Source organism: Helicoverpa zea, chromosome 29, assembly GCF_022581195.2.
Source record: "Helicoverpa zea isolate HzStark_Cry1AcR chromosome 29, ilHelZeax1.1, whole genome shotgun sequence".
Lineage (NCBI taxonomy): Eukaryota > Metazoa > Arthropoda > Insecta > Lepidoptera > Noctuidae > Helicoverpa > Helicoverpa zea.
This window is the reverse complement of record NC_061480.1, coordinates 2,788,036-2,816,015: the sequence shown is the minus strand read 5'-3', so window position 1 is coordinate 2,816,015 and position 27,980 is coordinate 2,788,036. Positions and strand designations below refer to the sequence as shown.

The 27,980-nt window shown below is 44.6% G+C and overlaps 4 protein-coding genes and 1 long non-coding RNA gene across 5 annotated transcripts; 3 read left to right on the top strand and 2 right to left on the bottom strand.

Annotated features, from left to right (window-relative positions):
- The first annotated feature begins 9 nt into the window (after positions 1-9).
- Positions 10-2,518, top strand: LOC124643909. The gene is made up of 3 exons (XM_047183035.1): positions 10-1,587; positions 2,032-2,299; positions 2,442-2,518. The coding sequence occupies exons 1-3, from the start codon at positions 10-12 to the stop codon at positions 2,516-2,518; spliced, it is 1,923 nt and encodes a 640-aa protein (XP_047038991.1).
- Positions 2,519-5,951: 3,433 nt separating this feature from the next.
- Positions 5,952-13,427, bottom strand: LOC124643887. The gene is made up of 2 exons (XM_047183014.1): positions 13,191-13,427; positions 5,952-7,504 (listed from the first exon to the last, which is right to left on the bottom strand). Exon 2 carries the CDS (start codon positions 7,409-7,411, stop codon positions 6,584-6,586), a length of 828 nt encoding a protein of 275 aa, XP_047038970.1. The 5' UTR covers positions 7,412-7,504; positions 13,191-13,427; the 3' UTR covers positions 5,952-6,583.
- An 874-nt stretch (positions 13,428-14,301) lies between these two features.
- LOC124644271 (dioxygenase tasH-like) lies at positions 14,302-15,945 on the top strand. The gene is made up of 2 exons (XM_047183535.1): positions 14,302-14,722; positions 15,256-15,945. Exons 1-2 carry the CDS (start codon positions 14,401-14,403, stop codon positions 15,804-15,806), a joined length of 873 nt encoding a protein of 290 aa, XP_047039491.1. The 5' UTR covers positions 14,302-14,400; the 3' UTR covers positions 15,807-15,945.
- Positions 15,939-21,308, bottom strand: LOC124644270 (clotting factor C-like). The gene is made up of 9 exons (XM_047183534.1): positions 21,238-21,308; positions 20,724-20,834; positions 20,161-20,360; positions 19,470-19,679; positions 18,695-18,856; positions 18,163-18,281; positions 17,568-17,744; positions 16,674-16,833; positions 15,939-16,230 (listed from the first exon to the last, which is right to left on the bottom strand). The coding sequence occupies exons 4-9, from the start codon at positions 19,591-19,593 to the stop codon at positions 15,956-15,958; spliced, it is 1,017 nt and encodes a 338-aa protein (XP_047039490.1). The 5' UTR covers positions 19,594-19,679; positions 20,161-20,360; positions 20,724-20,834; positions 21,238-21,308; the 3' UTR covers positions 15,939-15,955.
- Positions 21,309-23,445: 2,137 nt separating this feature from the next.
- Positions 23,446-24,609, top strand: LOC124644291. The gene is made up of 2 exons (XR_006986043.1): positions 23,446-23,818; positions 24,191-24,609. It is a non-coding gene; the product is annotated as an uncharacterized LOC124644291 (long non-coding RNA).
- The last annotated feature ends 3,371 nt before the right edge of the window (positions 24,610-27,980 follow it).

Sequence of the window (27,980 nt, the reverse complement as noted above, 5' to 3'; positions counted from 1 at the left end):
CAAATGCAAATGACTCCAGCTAAATACATCAAGTTTGGTTTGTTAAACGCAGGTTCACTGGGGACTAATCAAGATCAATTTCTGATAGCCATGGGCAACTATTCCGTGGATATGATGGCTATCAACGAAACTTGGTTGCGCAAGGGTGAGGATGGCCGCGCGCCTAGTGTGCCTGGGTATAGACTTAAACACATACCGCGTCCCACGACTGTCCGTGGTGGGCGAGGCGGAGGGGTCGCATTTTACCTTAAAAATGGAATCACTGCGCGCATCAGACCTCATCCTGAGCACAGCAATGTGGAACAGCTCTGGCTGAACCTCAATGTCAATAAAAAAAAACTACTTATTGGCACTGCTTATCGTCCACCATGGCTAGAGTTACATACTTTTCTGGACGCCTTGACTGACAGCATTAGTGGGTTGGCACCTTATGATCATCTGATTCTGTTGGGAGACTTTAACGTTAATATGTTAGATGTTGATAGCACAAAAACGAAAGAACTTACGGAGTTTCTCAATCACTTGAATATTCAACAGCTAGTGCAAACACCCACACACTATGTGGGAGACAGTAGTTCGCTAATTGATGTTGTCTGCACAGATGCTCCTACTCGTAACGTCATTGTGAATCATATTAGTGAGCTTGGCCATCACTCGTTTATCACATGCGAGACAATTTTTAAAAAGCCTACGTTCAAACCCAGGTCGGTTGTATTTCGTCCGCTCAAAAACATACTGGAGGACTACTTCATAATGGATTTGGGGAATATACCATGGTCATCGGTTGGTGACATGAGTAATGTTAATGATATGGTGCAAACATTTAACTTCTTTTTGAATCAGCTTTTTGATCTCCATGCTCCTCTCAAAAGCATGACCTTTAAAACCCGTCCCACTCCGTGGATAACTGATAATGTTAGGCTAATATCGAAGATGAGAGATGAGGCAAGGGCACGGTTTCGCAAAACTAAGTTACCAGGACATAAGCAATATTATCTTCAACTCAAGCATCAAGCTATTACGGCCCTGGCTAGCGAGAAGAAATCATATTTCACAAAGAGCATCAATGACCATATTAAGGACCCTAAACTGTTATGGCGCAACCTAAAGTCTGATGTGCTGCCAGATCACACGCAAAGATTACTACCAGGACATTTCAACAACCCTGATGAAATTAATGCTGCGTTCCTGGATGTGCCGGGCAACTGTCATCTAAATGTGTCACAGCAGTCCTACTTTGAGACACATAGCTTTGGTGATGCCACATTCAGTCTTACAACGACCAACGCCGAGGCTGTTCTTAAGATAATTAAGAGCCTGGGATCTAATGCACAAGGTATCGACTGTATCAGCCTTGATATGATATCCCTTGCTTTGCCTAATGCCTTGCAAGCCATTACTGATATAATTAACTGCTCTATTACCACGAGTACATTCCCTGAACTATGGCGATGCGCTATCGTCCGACCTATATCCAAAAATAATAATCCAGTCAGTACAAAGGACTTGAGACCTATCAGTATTCTGCCTTGCCTCTCCAAGATTCTAGAACGGGTAGTCTACTCCCAAGTAGTAAATTTTCTGGAGGTAAATAAAATTCTTCCAGATCTGCAATCAGGGTTTAGACAGGGTAGGGGTACTGCAACGGCTTTGGCTGATGTTGTAGGGAATATTCTTGAAGCGCGCGATAGGGGGGAGGGTACAATCCTGGCATTGCTAGATTTTTCCCGCGCTTTTGACGCAATCAACACCACTCTATTGTTGTCCAAATTGGCTTTCTACGGCTTTGACCCTGATGCAGTTGAGTGGTTTAGAAGCTACCTTTCCGATCGATCTCAGTTAGTGGAATTGCACACAGAAGATGGGTCAAGGGTGTCATCCGCCCCCCTCCGCGTGTCGAGGGGCGTTCCTCAAGGCTCGATTTTGGGGCCCCTGTTGTACATACTGTACAGTGCAGATATCACAAAGTCATTCATTCACTGTAATTACCATATGTACGCCGATGATATACAATTGTACATCTCTTTCAAGGCTGATGAAACATCTGTGGCTGTGCAGAAAATCAACGAAGATTTGCAGAGAGTGGTTGAATGGTCTGAAGTGAACTCTCTGGTACTTAACCCCCTCAAATCGAAGTTTATAGTTCTGGGTTCTAGGAACCAAGTGCGTACAATCTTGACCACTAATCCTGCGTTGACAGTCATGGGCGAGAGCATTGAGAGAGTTGAGCTAGTATGCAATCTGGGTTTAACTATGGATCCCGAATTAAGGTTTGAGGCCCATATCAATAATGTTCTGCGTAACTGTTTTTATAGACTGAAGGTTCTGTATGGAATACGAAAGTACCTGTCCATCCCATTGCGCAAACAACTCGTTGACAGTCTTATTCTATCTAGGCTAAACTATTGTGATATAGTGTATGGACCATGCCTTCTTTCTAGGACAGAACACGTTATACAGCGTATTCAAAATGCCTGTGTTCGGTTCTGCACAAACATTCCTCGAAGAAGCCACGTGACTCCGTACATAAATAATCTGGATATATTAAAGATGGCAGCCAGGAGGAGGCTGCACTTGGCCAATTTGCTTTTTGGAGTTATTGATTCAAAAAAAAACCAGAATACCTATATAGCAAGTTGACCTGGAAACCCATCCGTTCAGATCATGGTCTCCGGTCCGTGGTATGCCCTCTGGTGGTACCAATGCATCGTACCATAGCATTCCGAGGTTGTTTCAAGTTTGCAGCCACACGCTGTTGGAATGATATCCCTCCACCATTGCGACGCCTGAAATCAAAGTTACCATTCAAATACCTACTTAAAAAACATTTATTAAGGGAACAAACTGGCTGATACGCATGGTAACTGTTTGTATTGTCACTTACCTACGGGGTCATGGCGTACATGCGCTGGTGTAGGGATTTCCTGAGGCGTGGGATGCATTGGAGGCACACTTGTAGCAGAAGCGTGGCTCCTGATCGTTGAGCAATCTTGGAGGAGGGGCTGTGTCGGCTCATATTGCTCCAAATATCCTTCATCTGTGTTCTTTGTTATGTCCTCATATATTTTTATGTACCTGTGATATCAATTCATTACGATTTTAATGTTAATTCTAAATTTAATTAAATCATTATTATTCCTTACTTTTTATATTCCCTAATTTAACTAAAATGTTGTTTTTTAATTAAAGTTGAATGCTGCTTACTACGTACTATTCGCAATCCACGTGTAACTTCTACTCACCCACCGTCATGACAAAGCATATTTTATAACACCTCGCACGATCCCAAACTGGGATAAGATAAAACTTAGTCACTCGTTGCTCAAGATACTTATCTCGTATGATACATACACACTATACAATATTTTGTAAAGCATATTACCCTCTTATAATAAAGTACGAAAGCGTCGGTCGCCATTAAAAATACATTTTTATTTTCAGTAGCTGAAATAGTTTTTGACAGATGTTTAAGTTACAGCACTGACCTCTATGGTTTACAGGCATAGATAATTAATGGCGCGACCACATGTATTTTGATCATATGGAGTAAACTAATTATATTCTATTATATTCTTCAAAGAAACACTATTTATTTAATATATATTTAAACACAATTTATTTAACACATATTCGCATAATCACCCGTTGGACGCCATAACGTTAGTTTCGGCTGTCGCTGAAAATCAGCGCTGGGACTTTGTCTCGCACGGGGTCGCAGCATCATGCTGAGCGAGGGCCGTATTGCGTGGTTGTGACGCATACTACCCCCTCATGTTTGTTTTCTTTCTATTTTAGCCCTTTTTTGTTTTATTTATTATATTGATTGTTTATGTAGGTACTTATGTATGCGTCCTCAATTACGTAATTAAATGTATTTTCTTTCTTTCTTCTTTCTTTCTAGTCGGCGCGAAGAAATCCGATGGCACACGTAGCGTAGAACCGTAGGTCATTAGCGCGGGACTTAGGTTGTTGTCTTCACGCAGCGCTGTTCGGAGGCCAAGTAGTACGGTGGGAAGTTCGTCACTCCAGTTGGTAGTTGCGCCTCTAGCCATTAACGCAGCTTTTAGCGTACGATGCCAGCGCTCTATTTGACCGTTTGACTGCGGATGGTATGCAGTTGTACGTATGCGTGTAATGCCGAGTTTCTTCATTAGCGCGCTGAACAACGACGATTCAAACTGCCTGCCTTGATCGGTTGATATACGTAGTGGGCAGCCGAATCTCGCAATCCAGTTTTCATACAGCGCTTTTGCGACGATCTCAGCTGTTATTTCGCGCACTGGTACAGCTTCTGGCCACTTTGTAAATCTGTCCATGATCGTAACACAATATCGATAATCGTAAGATAGTCGAAGTGGGCCAACTATATCGATATGTATGTGTTCGAAGCGTTGAGATGGCGGGAAACTTCCTAGCGGCGTGACGACGTGACGATGTACTTTTGCTCGCTGACAGCCGACGCAGTTTCTTGTCCACGTTGTTACGTCTTTGTTCATGGATGACCAGAAGAACTTCGATGTCACTTGCTTCCTAGTCGCCTTGATACCAGAGTGGCAGAGATCATGTTGCGCTTTGAATGCAGCAAAACGATGTGCCGGTGGTAAGTATGGGCGAAGCGTGGACGTTGACATCTCGCACGTGATTGGTCGTTGCGTGCCAGGCAAAGTAACTGAGATGAATTTTAAATTCGGCTGCAGCTTCAGTTGTTTCAGCTCATCGTCTTGATCTTGATCACGTGATAACTTGTCGTAGTCGATGTTTGACGGGCATTGTATTTCGTCAATACGAGATAAGGCGTCAGCGACTGAGTTTTCTTCTCCCTTTACGTACACGATGTTCTTGACGAATTGACTGATAAAGTGGAGTTGTCGCTCACGTCGCTGAGTGTCGCTGCTACTTTGCGGCCTTGAGAGCGCATAGGACAGCGGTTTGTGATCAGTGTAGACGGTGACGTCACAGCCTTCGATGAGTCTTCGAAAATGTTTCACAGCCGCGTAGATCGCTAGTAGTTCGCGATCATACGTGCTGTATCGTGATTGCGTAGCACTCAATGTTTTGGAAAAGAATGCTAGCGGTTTCCAGGCTGCGTTGTCACGTTGTTGTAGCACCGCTCCAATGCCGTGGTCAGAAGCGTCCGTCATGATGCAGAGTGGGGTGCCGGCGATAGGGTGCGATAGTGTTGCACATTCCAGTATGCTTTGGCGGCATTTTTGAAATGCTTGTTCGGCGGCCGGCGTCCACGTGATAGGCGTTTTGTCATTCTTTTTCCCATTGTGCAGATATTTGTTGAGTTCACTTTGCATGTCGGCTTGATTTGGTAAACAATCTCTGTAGAAGTTCAGCATGCCCAGGAAACGACGAAGCTCGATGATAGTTTTCGGTTGAGGATAACTGGATATGACTTTTATCCGTTCTTCGGTTGGTTTTATGCCGTCCGCTGTTACTTCATAGCCGAGAAAATTGATTTTCGCCTGTGCAAATTCACATTTGTTTACGTTGAGTGATACGCCGTATTTGTTCAAGCGGTCAAGAACTCGATGCAGTAATTCCTTGTGTTCTTGTTCGTTATCTGAGTACAACAAGATATCGTCGATGTATGAAAAACATCCCTCGATGCCGCGCAGAACCTCGTGCATGAATCGTTGGAAAGTTTGACTAGCGTTACGTAGGCCAAACGGCATGCAGGTGAATTCAAACAACCCGAAGGGTGTGATGATTGCCGTTTTCTGAGCGTCTTCTTTGTTTATTGGTATTTTGTAGTAGGCCATTTTCATGTCGAGTTTTGAAAAGATCTTCTTATTGTGTAGTTGATAGGTGAAGTCTTGTATGCGCGGAATCGGGTATTTATCTGGTAGCGTGACTGAATTTAGACGTCTGTAGTCGCCGCACACTCGTAGACTGCCATCTTTCTTCTTTACTACATGGAGTGGGCTGGCCCACGGGCTCTTGGAAGGTTGACATATGCCCATTTCCATCATGCGTTCGAATTCGTCCTTAGCCGCTTTGTATTTGTCGGGCGGCAGGGGGCGAGCACGGGCGAAGACAGGTTGTCCCGTAGTCTCGATGTGATGCACGACGTTGTGTTTAGCGGGCGTTTTCAAGGACATAGGTCGCAGTAGATCTGGATATTGCTTGAGTATGTCTTGATATGTCTGCTTGTTGCTAAGTACGTAAACGGCTTGTTGCATCGACGAGATTTCTACGGCGTTTATCGATAGTTGTGTCACCTTGTCGATTAGCTTCTTTTGATGCAAGTCGACGAGGAGTTTGAAGTGGCGAAGGAAGTCAGCTCCGAGTATCGATGTTTTGACATCTGCGACTACAAATGACCAGCGAAATCGTCTTCTGAGGCCTAGGTCGATTTGTAGATCTTTCTCGCCGTAGGTATTGATTGGTGAACTGTTCGCGGCGTATAGTTTGTATGATGTTGGCGAACATTTCTTCTTATGTATTGGGGTGGCGGCTAGGACGGAGATATCCGCACCGGTGTCAACGAGGAAACGGTGATTCGTGTTGCGATCGAAGACACATAGGCGGTTACTTGTCGTAGTTACACCGACGTCCGCCACGGTCGGTGCCTCTTCTAGTTTTCCGACTTCTTTTGATTTCGCCTAGCGCACGGTGACACGCAGCGTCTTGCCTGATCTCCAAATCGGTAGTGGTAGTAACATACTCGATTGGGATCGTGTTGATGCCTTGCAGTGGACTTTGATCTTGAGCGGGAACGCTGATAACGGCGATGGTTTGGTCTTCCACGGCTACGAAGTTCGGAGATCTCGAGTGTCAGATTCTCGAGTTGTTTTGAGAGAACTTGTATCTGCGCGGACATGATTTGCTGGTTTACTGCCGCAGAATCTGGTTGAGATGAAGAGACAGCTGCGATATTTGCCGACTCGGAATATTCCATCATCTTGTCTGCCATTGCCGCGAGCATATCGAGTGATGAATCTGTGTTCACAGACAGCACAACTCGCAATTGCGGCGGAAGGTGGTTCATCCACTCAATCTTGATGCCATCTTCGGTGATCATGTTGCCGCCGAGTTCGCGCATACGTCGTAGCAACTGAGACGGTTTTTGGTTGCCAAGTTCCAATCCGCTGATGAGGTTCTTAAAGTTTTTCACCTCGGACTGCTCGTACACGGAGAGAAGGCGTTGTTTGATGGCCTCGTACTTCTTAGTTTCTGGCGGCTTGATCACGATGTCTGTGACATGTTGAAGGTCGGTCGGTTGTAGTTGGCCCAGGACGTAACGATATTTGTTTTCGTCACTGGTCTTCTGCGGCTCGACGACGGCTTCGAATTGAATGAACCACATGCGAGGATATTCACGCCAGAAGGGAAGGAGACGCGACTGCACGGAGACGACAGCGAGTTCTGTAGGCTCGCTAACTTCTTGCTTGTGTTCCATCATTTTTCTCTCGGGGTCACCAAAATGTAGCAGCAATGCAGGTAAAATAAAACAGCAATGATGGTGTAAAGTAGAAGAGTATAGTATATCGTATATTTTGTATTTTTTTTTTTTTTTTTTTTTTTTTGGTATGGCATCTCGCAGTTCAGCCTAGGAGGCCGTGTACTGCTTAACCGGACTTTTCCCTGTGGATGCCTAGAATTTAAGGCCTCCAGCCAGGGGCGTAAAACAACTTATAAACTAAGCGACTGCGCTAAGGGTACCCCCTGTGGGGTCGGACCTCGGCTTAGGGCGTCGCTGGGGAGGCAGCAAAGGGACAGGCTGGATCATATGATCATTATTATTAAATGGGGAATTTAAAGCTACTGGCTCAGCTCGCGGGCTGGCTTGATGAGCAAGGGTCGGGAGGACAGAGAACGGGACGTCGCGGCGGACCTCGGCGGCGAGGTTTGTACGAACGCGGTTTGTGTTTGTATAGGGTGCTAGTGAGTTTACTACTCTCTTGGAGGACAGTTATCTCATCGTCAGGTTCTAGAAGGGCATGCCTAGGGCGGCGAATCCTACTGATGCGGGAGGGAGTGTAATTACTGGCTGACACGATAAGTGAGTTATCATGTTTCTCAGCGCGTTCGAAGTACCGTATGGCGGCACGCTTCATATACTGGCGGATGGTAGGGATTTTTAAGTCGACATGAAGAATCTCATTTCGAACATAATAGGGAGCTCCTGTGATTTTCCGTAAGGCACGGTTTTGAAGGGCTTGCATTCTGTGAAGGCGGCGATGGCTTGCCTGTGCGAACACAGGGCAAGCATACATCATGACGGGGCGTATGCACGATCCGTAGAGGCGTAACTTGGATTTAAGAGATAATTTGCTCTTTGAATTGAGCAAGAAGTGCAATCTGCCGTACACAAAGGCTGCTCTAGAGCGCACCTTACGTATGTGCTCGGCGAATGAGAGGCGCTGGTCTAAGATTACACCTAGATATTTGGCATGCTCCTTCCAAGGAATCGGCCTACCAAACATGGTGACTGACGGGGGCGCGGGAGGAAGCCTACGGCGGGGGCTCGAAAAGAGTATGGCCTGGCTTTTGTCGGGGTGGAGTTCGATTCTCCATAGCCTAGTCCAGACACCTAGGGTGTTGCAATAGGCTTGGAGATGTCTCACTATGGCGGCTGGGCTGCGGCCTGAGCAGTAGATTGCCGTGTCGTCGGCGAATAAGGCTAATTGAACATGCTTGTTCTTAGGAATATCGCTAGTGTATAGCGTGAAGAGGATGGGGGAGAGTACCGAGCCTTGTGGGACGCCAGCTTTTATAGGGTGGGCCGAAGAAAGAGTGCCGTCTATGCGATAGCGAAAGATGCGATTCGACAAAAAGTCTCGTAAGATGACGACGAGACGGTCTGGGACACCGAGTTGGTAAAGCTTGTAAATCAAGCCTTTGTGCCAGACTTTGTCGAATGCCTTTGCTATGTCGAAGAGAATCGTGCCGGTGAGTTGGCCACGTTGGAATCCGTGGCTCACACCTTCCACGATGCGGTGGACTTGTTGGACACAAGAGTGATGGGTTCGAAAACCAAACTGTTCTAATGGAATAAGACTCTTTGCTTCGACGTAATCTTTGAGACGCTTATAGATAAGTATCTCGTAGATCTTGCCGAACACATTGAGTAAACTGATAGGGCGATAGCTGGACGGGTCTGATTTTGGTTTACCGGGTTTGGGAATACCGATTACGGTTGCCTCTTTCCATGCCTGTGGGAACAGGTTATGGGTCATGGCGCAATTGAAGATCGCGGTCATGAGCATTACGAGGGAGGCGGGTAGGATTTTGAACACTTTATTGGTTATTCTATCTGGGCCCGGAGCTTTACGGGGTTTGAGACGTTTGATGATCTCTGCCACTTCGTCTGGAGTGACGGGTGGCAAGGGATCGTCGGGGTCTTCTTGCGGTGGTAGGGAGGATCTGCGCTCGACCTCGGCTTCGACCTTTAGTAGGTGAGCCGGGTCGACCGGTTGGGTACTAGGCGAGCATTGAGCCTCGAGGCTGTCGGCCAGACATTCCGCTTTTTCATCGTCCTCGAAGGCGATGGAATTGTCGGGGCGTTTGATCGGCGGGGTGGAAGCTACTTCATCGGATTTGAGTTTCCTTTGAAGCTGCCAGAAGGCTTGATGAGTCGGCTCGAGTTCACTCAGCGTCTTGTCCCAGCGCGTTTCACGCATCTCAGCAAGGCGTTCCTTTACAGCACGCTGTAAGTTACGCATGTGAGACTTGTTAGCGTCGCAGGGAAAAGTACTGTAGGCACGGACAGCCGCGTTCTTCTCGGTCACCAGAGCACGCACGTCATCCGGGAGCTTGAAGCGATGAAAGCTCGTCGCTTCAACTCTACGTGAACACTTGTCCACGGTGGATTGTACGTGCTCGGTGAACGAGCCGATCGCGCCCGTCATGTCAGCGACTGAGTTGATTTCATCGGGAATTGATTCTAACTGGGCGGAGGAGGATTTCAAGCTTTCGCTTAGCATTCTCCAGTCCGTGACAATCTGGGTGGGAGGAGGGCGATCCGGGCCGAGTGGGCCTGAGCGCGAGGCTAGTTCCACAAGAACCGGTCTGTGGTCGGAGGTGAGCTCGTGTAGTACCTCGATCGAATGTAAACGTAAGTTTACGTTCTTGAGGAGCGCTACATCGAGAACGTCGGGAAGGTGGTCGACTATATTAGGAAAGTGAGTGGGATGCATCGGAGCGATGACATCGAAGTTGAGGGATTCACACTGATTAAATAGCAACCTGCCTCTTGGAGAGGTAGTGTTGCTATTCCAGGCGGGATGTTTGGCGTTTAGATCGCCTGCTATTATTACAGAGTCGCTCAGGCCTAGTAAGGCTCTGAGATCGTTCGTGAAAAGGATCGGGTCGTAGGACTGAAAGGATGAGGACGTGGGAGGGCAGTAGGCCGATACGAGAGTGATCGACTGGTGCTGGGACATGGCTAGTCGACAGATCGAGGCTTCAATGCAGCTTAAGTCGGGGGGAGTGATCTCTACACAATGTAGCGATCTTTTATAATAGATAAGCGTGCCGCCTTTGTGGCGTGTGATCCTGTCATTTCTAATTAACTTGTAGTTAGCTATATTAGGGCCGCGTACACGCGGCTTTAGGAAGGTCTCTTGTACGAGAAGAATGTCTATCTTATGGGATTGTAGGAAGGCGGAAATCTCGTCGCGTTGGCCGAGAATACCGTTGGCATTATAATAGCCAAGCCTAAGGGAATGGGGTTTAATTTTGGATGTATTATCCATTTCTATTTCCTAAAGTGAGGCAGGTTTTGAACTGCCTGGGCGACGTCTGAATACTCCTGCATAACGGAGTAGAGTTTGATAAGGTCGCCATTGCTGGCGACTATCTCCCTCGAAAGTTGTTGAGCTCTGTCGCTCGTGAATACAGTGAACGTGCTCAGTATAACGTTCATAGAACTGAGCGCTGATACTGGGCTAGAAGAGGGCGCGACGGATTTGGATGGCGCTTGCGCTTGCGCGAGCTTGGCGGCTATAGGAGCCGCGGAGGGCGCGGAGGGCGCGGAGGGAAGGACGGGAGGGACGCGAGGTAAGCTCGCGGGCGCCGCGGTGGAATTATTCACCGGGGCGGGAGTTGGCTGGGGCTGAGTTGGCCTCGGGGTTGGAAAGGCTCTCTGATGGTTGAGAGGGTTCCATGGGGAGGGCCGTTGTGGGCTGAGACGCTCGGGAAGTTGAGCGGTAGGTAGCCTCGCTGATGGGCTTTCCCTTAGCTGGCGGGCGTTTGCACGCTTGGCCAGCTTGGGAGACGTTTTTGGGGCCTTTGGGCAGCCGCGGTAGTTGGCGGGATGGCCTGAGGCGCCGCAGAGTACACAGCTCGGAGGCTCGGTGCACAGAGTGCGGTCCTTGGGTCGCGGGCAGTCGGAGGTGCCGTGTTGGCCTAGGCATTTCACGCACCTAGGCTGGGCGAAACAGTTGCGCTGTGAGTGACCCCACAGTTGGCAACGGTGGCATTGGGATACAATGCCAGATCTATTTGGCTTCTCGATTGAGATGCCGGTTAAATTACACACCGATTTGATGTTAAAAATCGGGTGGATTTTGGAAGGACACGGCTCGCATACTACGAGCACCATGTCGAAGGCGTGGCCGCTGCGGGCGCGGTGCATCCTATGGACTTGCGTCGCAGGGATGTTTTGTGACTTAAGGTCACTTAAAATGTCATCCGAAGGGATTTCCTTCGGAATACGGGTAATGACGACCCGGAGAGGTTTTTCCTCAGGGAGGGAGTACGTATGGAACGAAATGTTCCTCGCTCTTAGCGCTTTAGTTATTTCCCTATAGTCGTCTGACGTAGGGAGGACGATTTTGATACCGTTGCCGGTATTGGAGGCCGATCTGTAGTTGATCTTACGATCAACACACAGCTTGGACACTTCGGTCCATTTCGCCTTGTCCTGTAAGTATACAGGCGGCGGAGGTTTGCTTTTAGGTGCGCTTTTGGGCTTAGCGGCACCTTGGGAGGAAGCGACCTGCGAGGTCGAGGGTGACGGGGCGGGGGATGCTGTAGACACAGCGGGCGGGCTAGGGAGAGGAGATGCGGCAAGGGCGATGGTCTTGCGCGCCTTGTCGTTGTTTTTGTTCTTTTTCCTCTTACCTCCCAGTACGACGGTGAAGTCTTCATCGGAGGAAGAGGAGTCAGAGGGCTCGGAGGGTTGAGCATCCTCAGGGACGGGTGAGGCAGAGCGGGAGGACGAGGTGTCCATGCATTCGGCGTCGACGTTTGACGCAGGTGCACTCGCCTGAGTTATTTCCATTGTCTGTGAGACAATGGGATTAGAAACAATGGTCGAGTGCAGCTGGGCATCGACCATTGTATTGGGGATTACCGTTTCCGCTAATGCGGCGGTTTTCCCCGAAGAGACAATTATAGGCTCGACAATGGGGCGCGGCACAGCTGCGCCGGCCTCCTTTGTTGAGCCGTTATCTATAACACAATAGCGCGCTAGGCGCGGGTCCTTGATATCAAGGTTACTAATAATGTCGCCATATTTGGCGACGATGTCTTGGTCCTTGAGGAGGACCTCAAAGAAGAACTTAATTACTTCGGTAGTCATTTTCCCGTGAGGGAAGAGGGCTACCGAGCTAAAAGAGGTGGGGGCCTAATTATAAAAACCTAACAACCTATCTCCTATCTCCCCGGGTGGATGGGCCCGGGGATGTGTAACCCTCCCTGCCGGGTATAGGCAGGGAGGTGAGTACCTATTGGTGAGCCCTAAGCTTGTAAACCGTTCGCCAGTCTTATTGTGCGAACGGGCCCTAGCCAGTCTAGTGCGAAGGGTATAGAGATACCCAACCGACACCAGGTGTGTAGCTGTGAAAGCAAACCAGATGCAAGGCACGACTAGGAGATCCCCCAAGGCCGAAATCCGAGCTCCCGTCCAATTGACTGCCTTGCCCTGAAGGGGTTCGGCGGGTGTGATTGGGTCAACACCCTCTCGGCTTCGTTGGCACCGTATGGTTTCAACCGAGAACCACGAAACTGTGGCTTTTACCCAGAAGGGGTCAAGTGAATTTACTTGACACAAACGTTTTAGAAACAGGATAATCGTCCGCCGCTTTGAAAAAAGCAGCTTTAGATTGATATATTTGTAGTCGGCAGAGCGACTACGGTGAGCGTTACGTCGGGCGTAACAAAGACAAAAGTCGTAAACGGGCGAGCGCAGAGCGACACGTCCGTACACGACGAGAGTCAGAAGTGGAGTCGTATATTTTGTAAATACAGAACGAGCTTAAGTCTAAAATAACAGGGGCCGAAGTAGTGTTAACGCTCAAGCGAGAGCGTCGCGCGATTGTCCAATAAGAACGCTCTGATAAGACTCTGTGAGTACCTAAAAGAAACGAGACAGATGCGCGCGCGAGCGAGATAGCACGAACGTAAATATAACGCGTTCGGCGCGAGCGGTCTTCAATCCCATGTTGTGGGTGGTGTAGCGAAGCGTACCTCACAATTTCCTGGGAAATCGTCAAATGAACCCACCGATTATGGGTGCAGCATGGAGGGAGTTCCTCAAGCCCCTTATGTACCAGGAACACATTTCAACTGCAAAAAAACTGTATACAAATCGGTTCGTCCGTTGAGTTACGATGCTAGACTCAGATAAACGTCGGTGCAGGTTTATTTTGCACAGAAAAATGATAATTTTGAGGAAAAACACGTTACATTATTGTTTTATAGCTAGAGTGTATCATTCTGATGCAGATTCCAGTTATTATTTAATATCATTCGGGTCACGTTATCTGTGTGACCACATTATTAACATAAAATAAAACAACTTTAGAGTTTAGTATGTTTGTTAGCAAATAGAATATCGTTATATAAAGATGTGGTGGCCTAGTGGGTAAAGAACCAAGCTCTTAAGTATGAGTGTGGGTTCGATTTCAGTTGAGGCAAGTGCCAATGCAACTTTTATTTTTAAGTTTATATGTACCTACTTTTTAAGATTGTCTTGGACACAAATGGCTTTGTTTCGGAGAGCACGAGAAACTATAGGTCCCGGCTGTCATTTGAACATCTTTGGCAGTACATATGTGCCTATGCATCGATGTTTAGCAGTAGTTACGGGTAGTCAGAAGCCAGTTAGTCTGACAACCAGTCTTACCTACCTAGGAAGGAGTATTGGGTTGCCCGGGTAACTGAGTTGAGCAGGTCAGATAGACAGTCGCTCCTTGTGGCACACTGGTACGCAGCTGCATCCGGTTAGACTGAAAGCCGACACCAACATAGTTGCGAAAAGGCTAGACAGATGGCCGGTTTTTATATCGAAGCAGAGTCATAAAACATACTAGTTTATTAGTATTCAAAACCAGACGAGCAAGAATTATTATCACTTATTTATTTAGTATGACTAATCAGTATTTATTCGTTCGTATCGCGAGCACGTATTTACTTTGACTGATAAATAAGAAATTACTTGTCATCATGAAATTATTTATAATAGTAATTGTATTGTTACCCTTATGTCATTCCAAAATGGAGGACGCATATTTCGCGCCATCGGTATTTTTAAATCATGGCGGCGGACCGTATCCTGTTTTACGTGAAAAATATAATGTGGAAATTGGTGATTCTTTGAAGAATGTGTCTAATTTTGTTGATTTGCGCCGTTTGAAGGCAATTATTATTGTTACGGCTCATAGGGAAGAGGAAGTTGTGACTATATCGTCCGGGGGAAGACATTCGTTGCTCTACGACTATTATAACTTTCCTCCTGAGAGTTACGAGTTCAAATATGATGCTCCAGGTAATATATTTTTATTTTTCAATTCATCATCTTCCTATCCTGTTCCCAACTTTGTTGGGATCAGCTTCCAGTCTAACAGGATGCAGCTGGGTATCCAGGGCGTAAACCTATGTTAAATTTATGTGGGCCAGTGCTTTTCAAGGAGCGCCTGCCTATCTGACCTCCTCAACCCAGTTACCCAAGCAACCCAACTAAGTAATATTAAGTTTTTCTATTAATCCGTTAAAGATCGAATTATAGTTAGTACAACGCCTTTAAAAAACATTTATTCTTCATTTTCAAGTGCGGTTATAAAGATTTTTGATTAAGAATGGACTCTTCATCCGCCTAGCCTTTTCCCAAATATACTGATTCCCAAACTCCAACTGACTCCAAGTCCGATATTATATTTCCATCCGATATTTTTCGATTAGAGATTGTTGACTATAATTAATTTATGTGAAGCTGATGTTAAAATTCAATCTCCAATTGCAAAACAACGGATAGATTGCTAATAGAAATCTCTGCTAATGAGAAAAAAATATATTTTCCAGGGGATCCAGAATTGGCGGGAAAAATACACGAAGCGTTCAGAAACGCGGGAATCGAATCAGCTCTAGACGACAAAAGAGGTTGGGACCACGGAGTTTTCATACCAATGATGTTAATAAACCCCAAAGCGGATATCCCAATAATACAAATATCTATACTGAAAAACCAAAACGCAGCCCAGCATTACGAAATAGGAAAAGTTTTGTATCAATTTCGAAAAGACGCTGTCGCCATATTCGGTTCAGGGTTGTCGTACCACAACATGAAAGAGTTCAAAAAAGCTGACCCGGAAAATGAAAAAGAAATAGTTAATTTGGATTTTGATAATTTTTTGAATGACGTCTGCACTGGAGATGAAGAAAATCGCAAGAAAATTATCTTCTGGGATCGGGAGAAAGGAGCTCTTGATTGCCACCCGTTGGGCGAAGCGGATCATCTCATGCCATTAATTGTAAACGCCGGTGCCGCTGGAACGCGCCCTGGGAAGAAGATTTTTGAATCCGTGTTTTTGGGTAAATTCAAATTGAGTGGTTTTATGTGGGATGAAAAGTGAAAATATTATTTACATAAAAATTATAAATATTTACTCCTTTAATTACATAAAAAAATATTTAGTTTTACTTCTAATCCTATATAATACAATGTACACTAATATAATTAAGAGCAAAATTATTAAACGCGATATTTATTTATCTCTGCCTTTTAATTCGGGCATTCAGTAGCAGTATAATTATACTGTGTCACCATCCTAGAATCGAAATGCAGAAACTTCAACTTTTGATATTCAATAAAATGGCTCTGTATGAAACTCTGGTGCCTCAACAGATGTGTAAATGCTGTTATAGTCTGCGTGTTACAATTTAGATCGTCTGAAGGTGCCGTAGATACGAGACCACGGAGGTAGTATCGAGTGACGTGACCTGTCATTTCTGGGAATGCCAGGCCGCCGCCGCTGTCGCCTTTGCATACCGCTGTTCCTGAAGAAGTTAAAAAGGGAAATGCCTAAGTTCACTGGCAACATAAACGTCCGTTTTCTTAAAGTAACTGATTACTTTGGAACAAACCAACGTCTCAAGTATGAGTGTGTGGGTTCGATTGCAGGTCAACCAAGTACCAATGCAACTTTTCTAAGTTTTTATGTACTTACTTTCTCAGTATATTGGGCACCGAAGACTGTGTTTCGGAGGGCACGACAAACTTAGGTCCCAACTGTCATTGAACATCCTTGGCAGTCGTGACGGGTAGTCAGAAGCCAGAAACTCTGACATCCAGTCTTACCAAGAGAGATGCAAAGTAACTGGGTTGAGTAGGTCAGATAGGGCAGTCGCTCCTTGTGGCACACTGGTACTCAGTTCCACCTTAGACTGGAAGCCGACCCCAACATAGTTGAGAAAGGCTCGGGAGATGATGAAGAACTTACCATTAGTATAACCAGCACAGATCTTATCTGTGGTGATGAAAGAGGTGAAGTCATGAGGAGTCTCGTTGAAGCACCTGTTTAAGCTGACAATCGGCAGCTCAGCCACTTTCAAGAACGGAGACGGCTGACCAGCTGCTGACGTGTAGCCCCAACCAGCCACCTGGGAGGAGAAAGTCAGTATTGTTTGGTATTCCTTAGCTTAGGGTGCGTCTACACGGTGCATGTAGCTGGAGCAAGTTAACATGCGCAAGTGACAAGAGCACGCGGGTGGATATTTTGCTTTGGTACATGTGCGAGTCGCTAGACCAGCACATGTTTGTAAAATGCATGTAGCCTGCGCATGTGCCTCAATATGCGCAAGCTATTTGGACTGTGTAGAAGCAGCCTTAAAGTCACCCAGATACTGCAGACTATTTTAAACAGTCGGCCGACTGTTGACTCGGTGGTTGTTTTTAGGGTTCCGTACCCAAAGGGTAAAACGGGACCCTATTGTTTTCGCTCCTCTGTCCGTCCGTCCGTCTGACACCAGGCTGTATCCCATAAACCGTCATAGATAGAGAGTTTAAATTTTCACAGATGATGTATTTCTGTTGCCTGTATAACAACAAATACTGAGAACGAGAATAGAAAAAATATTTTGGGGGCTCCCATACAACAAACGTGATTTTTTTGCTCGATATCGATAACGGCAACAGGTAGATGCGGTTTTATAAATAATGGTACGGAACCCTTCGTGCGCGAGTCCGACTCGCACTTGGCCGGTTTTTTATTTTTGTAATTAGTTAGAAAAGTGCTTCACAGCATGCTAACGCATCGCATTGTAAGAATCTGTAATGTTGGTGTTAAGGATGATGAATAAATACATAAAAACCCGTAGCCCACCCTTTTCCTCACCTTTCCCAAACTCCCGGCCTTCAATTGTTCTTCATCAAACTTATAATCAAAGTCCAGACACACTGGTCTGATGTACATGACGAATTGCAGTCCTTTGTCCAAGATCACCAGAGCCAGATCGTCCTGGAAGTTAGTCTCAACTCCTCGGAAACGAGGGGGGATCTTTATGTCTATAACCTGGAGAAATATAATAAATTTTTTGATTGCATTTATGGCAGGGTAAGTTGAAAATATTTTTTAAAAGCAGAAAATTTGTAATTTTTGAAGATCAAAACAAAGGACAGGCCTCAAAAACGTCCCATCATCACTTTTTTGAAATGGGAAATCATAAAATGACCCTTCCCGTTGTGGGTTAGCAGCGTGAGGTAGTGTCAGACTCTACACCAGGCAAATGTATGCCGTGGCTGCGGGATTGTTCGCGTGAGTTACCGCGGCGCTGGTACATAAAGGGCTTAAGAAGGAACATGGTTTGGTTTAGTCAGTAAGAGTCTGACACTTCCTCACGCTGAACCCACAGCGGGATGAGGCCAAATTTCTGACAAAGTATAAAGAATAGACAGAACCCATAAATAAGGGTTTAAAAGGGGCAACTCACATCTTGTCGTTGTACATAATCATCTTGAGGGTCATCCCAGTCACGGTATACCTTGCCAGCAGCTACAGCATACTTGCACGGCAGCATACGATGCCCAGATTCCCAGAAACAGTGGGCAGCTGGGGAAAACATAACAATAAGCTGCTTGTCATGGTGGCCAGTCACTTGAGCAGGAAAAATTCTGGTGGCCTATTGGGTAAAAAACCAACCTCTCAATATGAGTGCGTGGGTTCGATGCCAGGTTAAGCAAGTACCAATGCATCTTTTCTTAGTTTATATGTGCTTTCTAAGTATATCTTGGACTGAATCTTGGAAACTGCCGGCTGTCATTCTTTGGCAGTCGTTACGGGTAGTCAAAAGCCAGTAAATCTGACAACCAGTCTAACCTAGGGGTATTGGGTTGCCCGGGTAACTGGGTTGAGGAGGTCAGATAGGCAGTCGCTCCTTGTAAAACACTGGTACTCAGCTTTATACTTTCTCCAGCTAGCATGTTTGATGATCAGAACACAGAAGAACAAGCTACAATGCTTACCAGAGACAACAACCTTGGAGCTGATGATGGAACCTCCACAGATCTGTTCGTAAGGTGTGACCTTCTTGGAGTATATTCCTGCATGCCAGGGCAGCTCCCCTCTCTTGGCGGGGTCACCTCCAGCCATTAATGGTATGCCTTTTGATACTGGTTTTCCACAATCTGGATAATTTGTTCCAATATACTATAGTTATCGGCACGAACCTTGAGCGCTGACCTTCATCTGCGCAGAAGTGTTTTATTAGCAAAGAACCAATCCCGAGTGACGGCTATGACGCGATGCGCTGCGGGCCAATCATCGCTTTACAACGCCCCCGCGCCTCACTTCATACCACAAAAGGGACCCAATAAATTAATTCTGCGCAGGTGAGGGTCAGCGCTCAAGATTCGTGCCGATTATAACAGTTTGAAACAAAACCTTAGTCCTGGTGGCCTAGTGGGTAAAAAACCAACCTCTCAAGTGCATCCTCTCAAGTACCAATGCAACTTTGTATGTACTTTCTAAGTATATCTTGGACACCAATAACTGTGTTTCGGATGGCACGTTAAACTGTAGGTCCCGGTTGTCATTAAACATCCTTGGCAGTCGTTACGGGTAGTCAGAAGCCAGTAACTCTGACACGAGTTTAACCAAGAATAAGCCCCTAACTGGGGTGAGGAGGTCAGACAGGCAGTCGCTCTTTGTGGCACACTGGTACTCAGCTGCATCCGGTTAGACTGGAAGCCGACCCCAACATAGTTGGCAAGAGGCTCGGGAGATGAAATGAAATCTTACCAATAATACACGTAGCTGTATAATTCCACTTGCCATCTTTACACATCATAATAGGCAGGTCCCCATCAGGATTGTAATGGTAATTCTTGCAAACTGGTTGCACTCTGGTACCTTCAGGGACCATGAAGTCACATATCTTGTAGCCTGTTTGCTTGCCAGAAAGCAGGCATCTGTACTCTGTTCGAAGGTTCTTTGCAAGTTTGCATAAAGCTGAAAAAAAATATTTATTTTATTGGAAAACTCCGGTTTAGGAAATCCCTACTAATATTATAAATGCGAAAGTCTGTCTGTCTGCATGTCTGTTACACTTTCACGTCTAAACCACTGAACTGATTTAAAAAAAATTGGGTACAGAGATAGAGTTATCTTGAGAAAATACTCGGCGCGGCTTACGAAATTCGTCGGCCGCGCGGGGCTGTCGCGGGCCTCGGCAGCGGTGCCATACATTTTCATAGGTTGACTATTGTCGCGCGCGGCCGACGACTGTCGTAGGCCGCGCGCGGCTGCGACAGTCGAGATCCATGGAACTCTACCTTAAGGGGAAACATTTATATTTGTGCCCTAGAGGTAGGGGCTCCGAAACTGAACCAATTTGAAAAAATCTTTTACTGTTGAAAAGCTACACCCTTCTCGAGTAACATAGGTCCTAGGTTATATTTTATTCCAATAAAATTATTGGCTGATGACAAACCTTGACAAGTTGGCAACTCATGATTCCAATTTCCATTATAACAAATAACAAATGGCTTCCCAATTAATCTAAACGGTTGATTACAAGTATAATTCAGTACTACATAGTCGTCTACATAAGATGGTACGTTAGCAACTTCTAATTTCGTGTAAGACCCGTGTTCTGGTTGCGGTGGAAGCTCACAGGTAGTAGAACGAGGTCTGCAAAGAAATTACATCAACTTTGATATTTTTGGCTTTTGAATAGACATTAGATTTTCTATTTTTTTTCGGCGTTCTCGAATGCATTAGCGTTACAGAGTGCTACGTCAGAAGCCGTCAGGCGGGTTTGAAAAAATATGCAGCTCACTCGATAAGAAGCAGAAGAATTAAAATAGACGTGAAAAATAGTGATTCTAATGGAGTTTGTTCCACCACTTGTTCTTCCCAGCAATATCACATAGGAAGTGGTGAAGGGTGGGCGTTTTGGAGGCTGTCTTTTGTAAAATTTTGACGTTCGAAAAGTGCTGTTTTGCAGCCAAGTTTGAATAGACGATTTTTGTTTTTTTTAGACTAGAAACTTACTTGCGATTTCTGCGTAACTTCTCGTGACTTCCATCACTGCACTCGGTAGTACCGTTGCACCGACTCACATCTTCTACGCATGCGCCATTCTTACACTGGAATTCTCCATTTCTATAACATAGATATTAGCATTATATTAGTATGTACAAACAATGAGTCGTGGTGGCCTAGTGGGTAAAGAACCAACCTCTCAAGTTTGAGTGTGGGTTCCATTCCAGTTTAGACAAGTACTTTGACACCAATGACCGTGCTTCGGAAGGCACGTTAAACTGTAGGTCTCGGATATCATAGAACATCTTTGGCAGTCGCTACGGGAAGTCAGAAGCCAGTAAGTTTAACAACCAGTCTTACCAAGGGGTACTGGGTTGCTAGCAACTGGGTTGAGGAGGTCAGATAGGCAGTCGCTCCTTGTGGCACACTGGTACTCAGCTGCATCCGGTTAGACTGGAAGCCGACCCCAACATAGTTGGGAAAAGGCTCAGCAGATGATGACAAACTTATTAGTAGACCTTACCTGCAGATTAATCTTGTGGTCCAGTCCTCAGCAATAGGTGAAGCACTAATATATTGGGGCCATATTAATAAGAGCACTGAAAAAATAATAAATACGACATACATAATAGTACGATCAAAAAAACGATGGATGGATTGTGTGAAAGTCGATATGGTTAGAAAGAATGTTACTTGTGAGATGACGGCAGATAGAGGATTATGGAAGGAGAAAACGTGCTGCGCCGAAGACGAATAAGTTTGGGGGGCAGGAGGATAATGATTTATTAGTGAAAGGAAATATATATATTTGAGAACAATTAGGTATAATGCAATAACAATCAATACTAACATAGTAAAGAGGAAACATCATTTTTGTTTGTTTGAAATTGTATGTACAATTCGTTACTACTTAAATTATATTACATAATTATAACCGGGTTCGATTCCCGGTTCGGTCGACATTTGTGTGATGAGCATGCTTGTTGGCCGTGGTCTGGGTGTTACAATATGTATTTATAAATATGTATATGTGTAACTATATGTAGTTTATCAGTTGTGTTAGCACCCATAACACAAGTTAATTAATAACTTACCATGGGGCTAACCAACCGTGTGTGAAAAGGTGTCCCGACATTATTATATCTTGTATGTCTCTACCAGACCTCGGGACTATAGAGTCCCGGATTTTTGGGAGGCGAACGTGGGGCCGAAGCCAACACGCTGAAGCCCTTTTGAGACAACTTTAATGAAATGGTGACACAAAACCGACAATTATCCCTGTATACACTATAGAAATGTACCCAAGGACAATCCCCGGTTCTGTGCTAAACTATTGCTAACTATGGATGAAAACTACTTGGGCTATTGTGATGGGATGCTAGTGGACTAGGAATGGGGAAACTACGGGAACTATGGCACCTGCCGATAACAATGTAATAAATACACGTAAAAATGGCAGGTGGAGACTCGCCAACTCACTTACTGGGCCCCCGGGAATCAGTCGCTAAATCGCAACAAGGGGGCAACAGGTACATGAGCGGCTGAAGGGTGAGGATACCTCGGCGGACTTTAAACGCAGATCACGCGCTCCCTGTGGGTCCAGCATCACCGGCCCACTCGCCACTTACCACGAGGCACCTACCCTCCGAGCGGGCTGCTAACCCTACTCTAGCGACTCCACTCTGACCGGCCGGTGAAGGCAAGCCAAGAGGCGGGAGACCTATCCCCCGTCATGCTTCACTCCGGCAGGCCGGAGATGGGGGACAGTATACTCTCCCTGGAGCACTCGGATATATAGCCCCGCGGGGTCGCTACTCCCCGTCATCCGCCTCAGATGCCCTGCGGGGCTTTATTATTATAACTTCCCCGATTCTTGTACTAAAAATTAAATAAAGATAAAATAGTAAAAATACTTTTTACTATTTATGCAGTAAAAAAGTATTTTTATAGCATATGGCAACATTATTTTGTCTATGCACCGTGATGTTTTGCCGTAGTGTTGCCAATTCCAATAAACTCCCCGATTTAGGGGAATTCAATTTCCTGGAGATTAGCGCTCTCGGTGGAGAATGACAAGAATCGGGGAAGTTTGGGAAAATATGCCTAATTATTTATGATCAGGACAAACCAGGATATTTATTAGAATAATGATTATTAAATACTAGCTGTGCTCCCCGACATCATCCGCGTCCCGGGGCAGTTTCTTTCCATACCGTGATAAATAATAATAAGTCCAAGGCCGATTTCGGCCACGGTGGCTGTTCTCATATGAGGAGATCAGCCAGCTGCGCAGGACATATTATAGTGCACAAGCATTTGCGCAGAGACAAGTGCACTCTCTATTCCTTCACTCTAATAGTCCGACGGGATTGTAATCCGACACCACCGGAGAGAGATCAGGCGCAGGACCTACATTAACGTCCGACGAGATGTACGGGTGAATCAATCACCAACTTCCAGAGTCTGGAAGCTTTGAAGTCTGGACCAGACTTCAAAGCTTATAAAACCCATAAAGCGATTTCGGCCCGACCCAGGAATCGAACTCCGTCACAGCAGTCGCGCTTGCGACCACTAGACCAACGAGGCAGTCATCCATCACCGTGATAAATATAGCCTATGTTAGTGTAAATATTTTTTGGATTTTTGTTCTCAATAAGAAAACCTCCTATTGACGTCGTCGAGACGGGGAATCGAGATTTTTTTTTGGCAACACTGCTTGAGTTCTCATGGTACTTTTTCATAACACTATCGTGTCCATAAATTTCGTATTAATTTAAAAAAAGTACTCTGCGACTTGTGTGGACGTTAAATATTTTATAATTTCTGCAATAGTACTAATTTGTTGTGTCTGAATGAATGCTGATTCCGACTTTTGTAAATTAACACTCACTATACGTAATTATAAGTCGGCCAAAATAAACAGTCGTTACATCACATGATTTGAATAGTACGCATTCGTTCATTTTGCCGGATAATAGTGGAGTGCATTATAAGAAATACGAGCAAGTGCCGATGACAGCTTTTGTTAAATAAACAGTTGTAAAAGTTAACTTGCAAAACTCACACGGCCCTGTTAGAATCGAGAAGCCTGCACAATACATTCGGTAAGTTATCAGCGCCTTGTTCGCTAAGTAAATAATGTCAAAATTGAATCGCAATAGCAGTTTTAACCTTATCGGGCATTCTGCTGCTCATATAAGACCAATCGTATTTTTGGTTTGCCATTGGTCTTCCATTTGGTCTATAGGGTTGTCTGCTCTACAATCATATTGCATTCGTAAATCATGTGCAGCTAATATGATTCATTTGAATCACAGAAAAGGATAAAAACGTTTATTTTAAAGTAAAATAGCGGAATGACACATATTTCGCTTAAGTTAAATTAGCAGAATCAGGCCCCAGAGTTAAGAGAAAATTCATTAATCACCTTTCTATTAGTATCATAACTACTTAATAATTGCAAATTATTATTACAGGGTACCGGAGACAGCCAACAGTCGACTTTTGACAACGATGGTGGAAATACTTATTTTAAAAGTGAGATAAACCAGTTTGGCGTTTCTACAAAGTAGCAAGTTTGCATTCATTGCTCGCAGCGAATTCGCCAGCCGCCATAATAGTTAGTGTTTTGAGAAGCATTCTAATGAAAAAAGTGTTTGTGTAGTCAAAATAAGTGCTGATAAACGAATAAGGTACATAACGAGACGCCATTGGTGTGAATTTGACGTCTGTTATTTGTCAACTGTCAACTGTCAGTGTCACTAACGTCAACTAGCCGCGTTCCAGTGTCATAATTAGGGATAGTGTTACATCTTTAACATACGCTTGTTAATCCAAGTTATGCATTCTCTCGAGTCATTCACTTCACGTTAGATAAACGTTGTATTATTTCTAATTGTTTGTTTTGATTTCTTATCACTGTAATTTGTGTTTTCAGTTTCTTATTTTTGTTATATTAAGTCGTGTATTTTGTTTAATAATGGCCACAGGCGAGAACAACGCATCCCATAACCTTGGAGCCGGAACTAGTGAAGCCACATTAATTTCACATATACTTTTTGCTAACACAGTAAACATGCGGCCATTTTGGCACGACATGCCAGCACTATGGTTCGCTAAATTGGAGGCAAATTTCTCTATTCACCAAATTACGGGGGAGGATACAAAATACGATTTTACTGTTAGCCAACTTGACGGAAAGACTGCATCCGTTGTTGAGGACATAATAATGCAGAAGCCGCTGGAAGAACCGTACTCAAAACTGAAGCAGGAGCTGATCTCTCGCTTTACGGAGACTGATATGAATAGAATCCGCCAACGTCTTGAAACGCAAGAGATTGGTGATAAAAAACCTTCATGTTTCTTGCGGTCTCTCAAGGTTCTGGCTGGTGACTCATTCCCAGAGGAGGAATTGAAAAATATTTGGCTAAAAAAGCTGCCTTTAGACTACAGAGTACAATTTTTTTGCCGGCGGCCTATGTCACTGGATCTGATGGTTGAGATGGCTGACAAGTTATATGACGTATTATAATTTGGCTAGACGGCAGTTTTCTGACCTGGGGCCCGATTCTCCTAATCTTACTTAAGCGACTTACGATTCACGTTCGACTCGATTCGACTGAGATCCAATCCCGACTCGATTACGATTGAAGCGTATGTGGCATTCCGCTATTTTTTCTTTGAAATAAACGTTTATATCATTTTCTGTCATTCAATAATGAATCATTTTGTCTGCAAATGATTTACGATTGCAAAGTGATTGTACAGCAAACTACCGTATAGACCAAAATCAGCAAAATGGCAGACCAATTGCACACCAATCAAATGTCAATCGAATACTTTATTAGTAGCAGAATGCCCGATATGGTTAAAACTGCTATTGCGATCATATTGCGATTCGATTTCTATTCGATTTTGACATTATTAACTTAGGAGAATCGGGCCCCTGTTTCAAAAATCTTGTTTTTTGAGTTATGCATGCATACCATCAAATTCCTTTGACGAAAACCCAGCAACAACAATAAAACAGATTTTAAAAATAAAGGTATTCTAACTGTATATAATAACATTTTTCTATACAGAACACTTTTACCACGCACAGAGACAAAGGACGGTTTTTCATCTCTTCAGAAAAAAAAGGTTTTTGAGTTAACCTCTTTAAGATAAGCGATATTGTTATTTTGTAGTAAGTAGGTAAGAATTAGTTATATTCTAAACATCTTTGTAAACCTAGTATAATCTAATAAAGTTTATAAACTAAATTGAAGTTTAATTTCAACTAACGAGGCACGCCATCGATACAAATAGGTATAAAACAATAATTTTTCTGTTTGTAAAGGCTCCGAAACTGCAGAACCGATTTGAAAAATTCTTTCACTGTTAGGAAGCTAAAGTATCCTCGAGTAACATATATATATGTCGGAGACTGTCAATAGTACGGACACTAAACGTCACGCAAGCGCGCCCTCTGGTGGCGTTTCCGGTGAAACAACATTTTGGCGCGCTTGGCAGAGTGGTGGCGGTCAGCGTGGCGTCCGCGGAGCTCAGTCTTGGGTCTTGGTTCAGTCTTGATCGAGTCTTGGTCGAGGCTTCGTCGAGTCTTCGTGGAGTTGTCGCGTTACTGCCTTTCGTTACGTGTAGTGTACCTAGTGTTATTGCCTAGCGTTGTAGTACCTAAACTAATTGTAGTGTCTTATAATTTTTGTATTGTAATGGTTCTTCTAACCTAACAGACAGAACATGTGTTGCTGGGGAGTTTGTTCCGCCACTTCTTCTCCCCAAGCCAAAACACATAGGAAGTGGCGAAGGGCGGGCGTTTTGGGGGCTGTCTTTTGTTCTGACTAATTTGAATAAACGTTTGAGTTTTTAGTTTGTTTGAGTTTTGAGTTTCTTTGAGTTATCTCTTTGCTTGATTACCCTAACTGATGTCGGACGATAGTGCCATCCTGATGACGCCTCCGACATATATATAGTAACATATACACATACTCACTTGATTTGTAAACATTCACAAAGCAGCCCGGAGTCTGGAAGTTGGTGATTGATACACTCATTACCTATACTCGTGCATAGGAGAGCACATTAATGTCGTAACTGCTTGTGATCTCTCTCCGGTAGTGTCGGATTGTCGTTCCATCGCGCTATGAGAGTGAAGGAATACTGAGTGCACCGCAGTCCAAGCTAATGTTCGTGCACTATAATATGTCCTGCGCGTCTGGCTGATCTCCTTATATGAGAACAGCCGCCGTGGCTGACAATCGGCTTTGAAGACACCATTATCATCACTCACACGGTATGTTTCACACTTTTTTACTCAGAAATATTTATAATACAGAAAAGTATTAAAACAAAAAATACGCACCGCATAAAATAGATATTATTATGAGCTTCTCGACTAACATTTTGTTCGTGTCACAATATACATAGTTCAACGACGTCTGAACGTATTAATAATTAAACTATTATCACGGAATTTTAGATAAACAGAGTATTTATATTAATAACAATAACATAAATAAGATATACTTCAATACACTGCAAGCTTTTAGTCGGCCGATACTTTGTTTGGCTTCATAAATCAGTATGAAGATGAATGGTAGTACGCAAATTACAAAGGTCAGGTATTTAGCCAGTATCAGACCGACTGAAAACTTTGATTGTAATCAAGATTTTCTTTCAAAAATATTTTTCTAACCATCGCATCGGCCGACTGTTTCGTCTTTTGTTCAGTTTAGTTCTGCAACGAATTTTTCAATTGGTGATTCATCTATTATTAGGTACCTGATGGCGAGGTTCCACCAATATTGTTCGCGAAAAAGCTTTGTTCGCAAAAAATAGAAAAGCGGTGGAAGAATTAAGAACCCTCAATCCTTTCTTCTGTTAAGTCGGTTCATCGTCTCAGTCGAAAGACGCTCACTGGCGGACTGCTGCCTCACCCAAGGTTCGTCAATTTGCTCGATCTTTAGAACCCGCATCCACTGCTTCCGGCGAACTTGGCCAGATCGTCCGTCCATCGGCCATCCGTTATTCGATCGGACTATGTATATAGGAAAACAAATAAAAAAAACTTGTAGCACACAGCTAGTATTCGTAGTGTTCGAGCCCAAAGGTTGCAGTTTCGCGGACATTTAAGGAATGTTCGCACGCAATGTGTTTGCTAGAGCGAGTAAATGCTGCACTCCGGTGGAATCTCGCCTTAATAAGATTTGGGGTCTTTTATTAGGCAATTACCTACCTAAACAACTACATCATTTCAGTAGTAATATA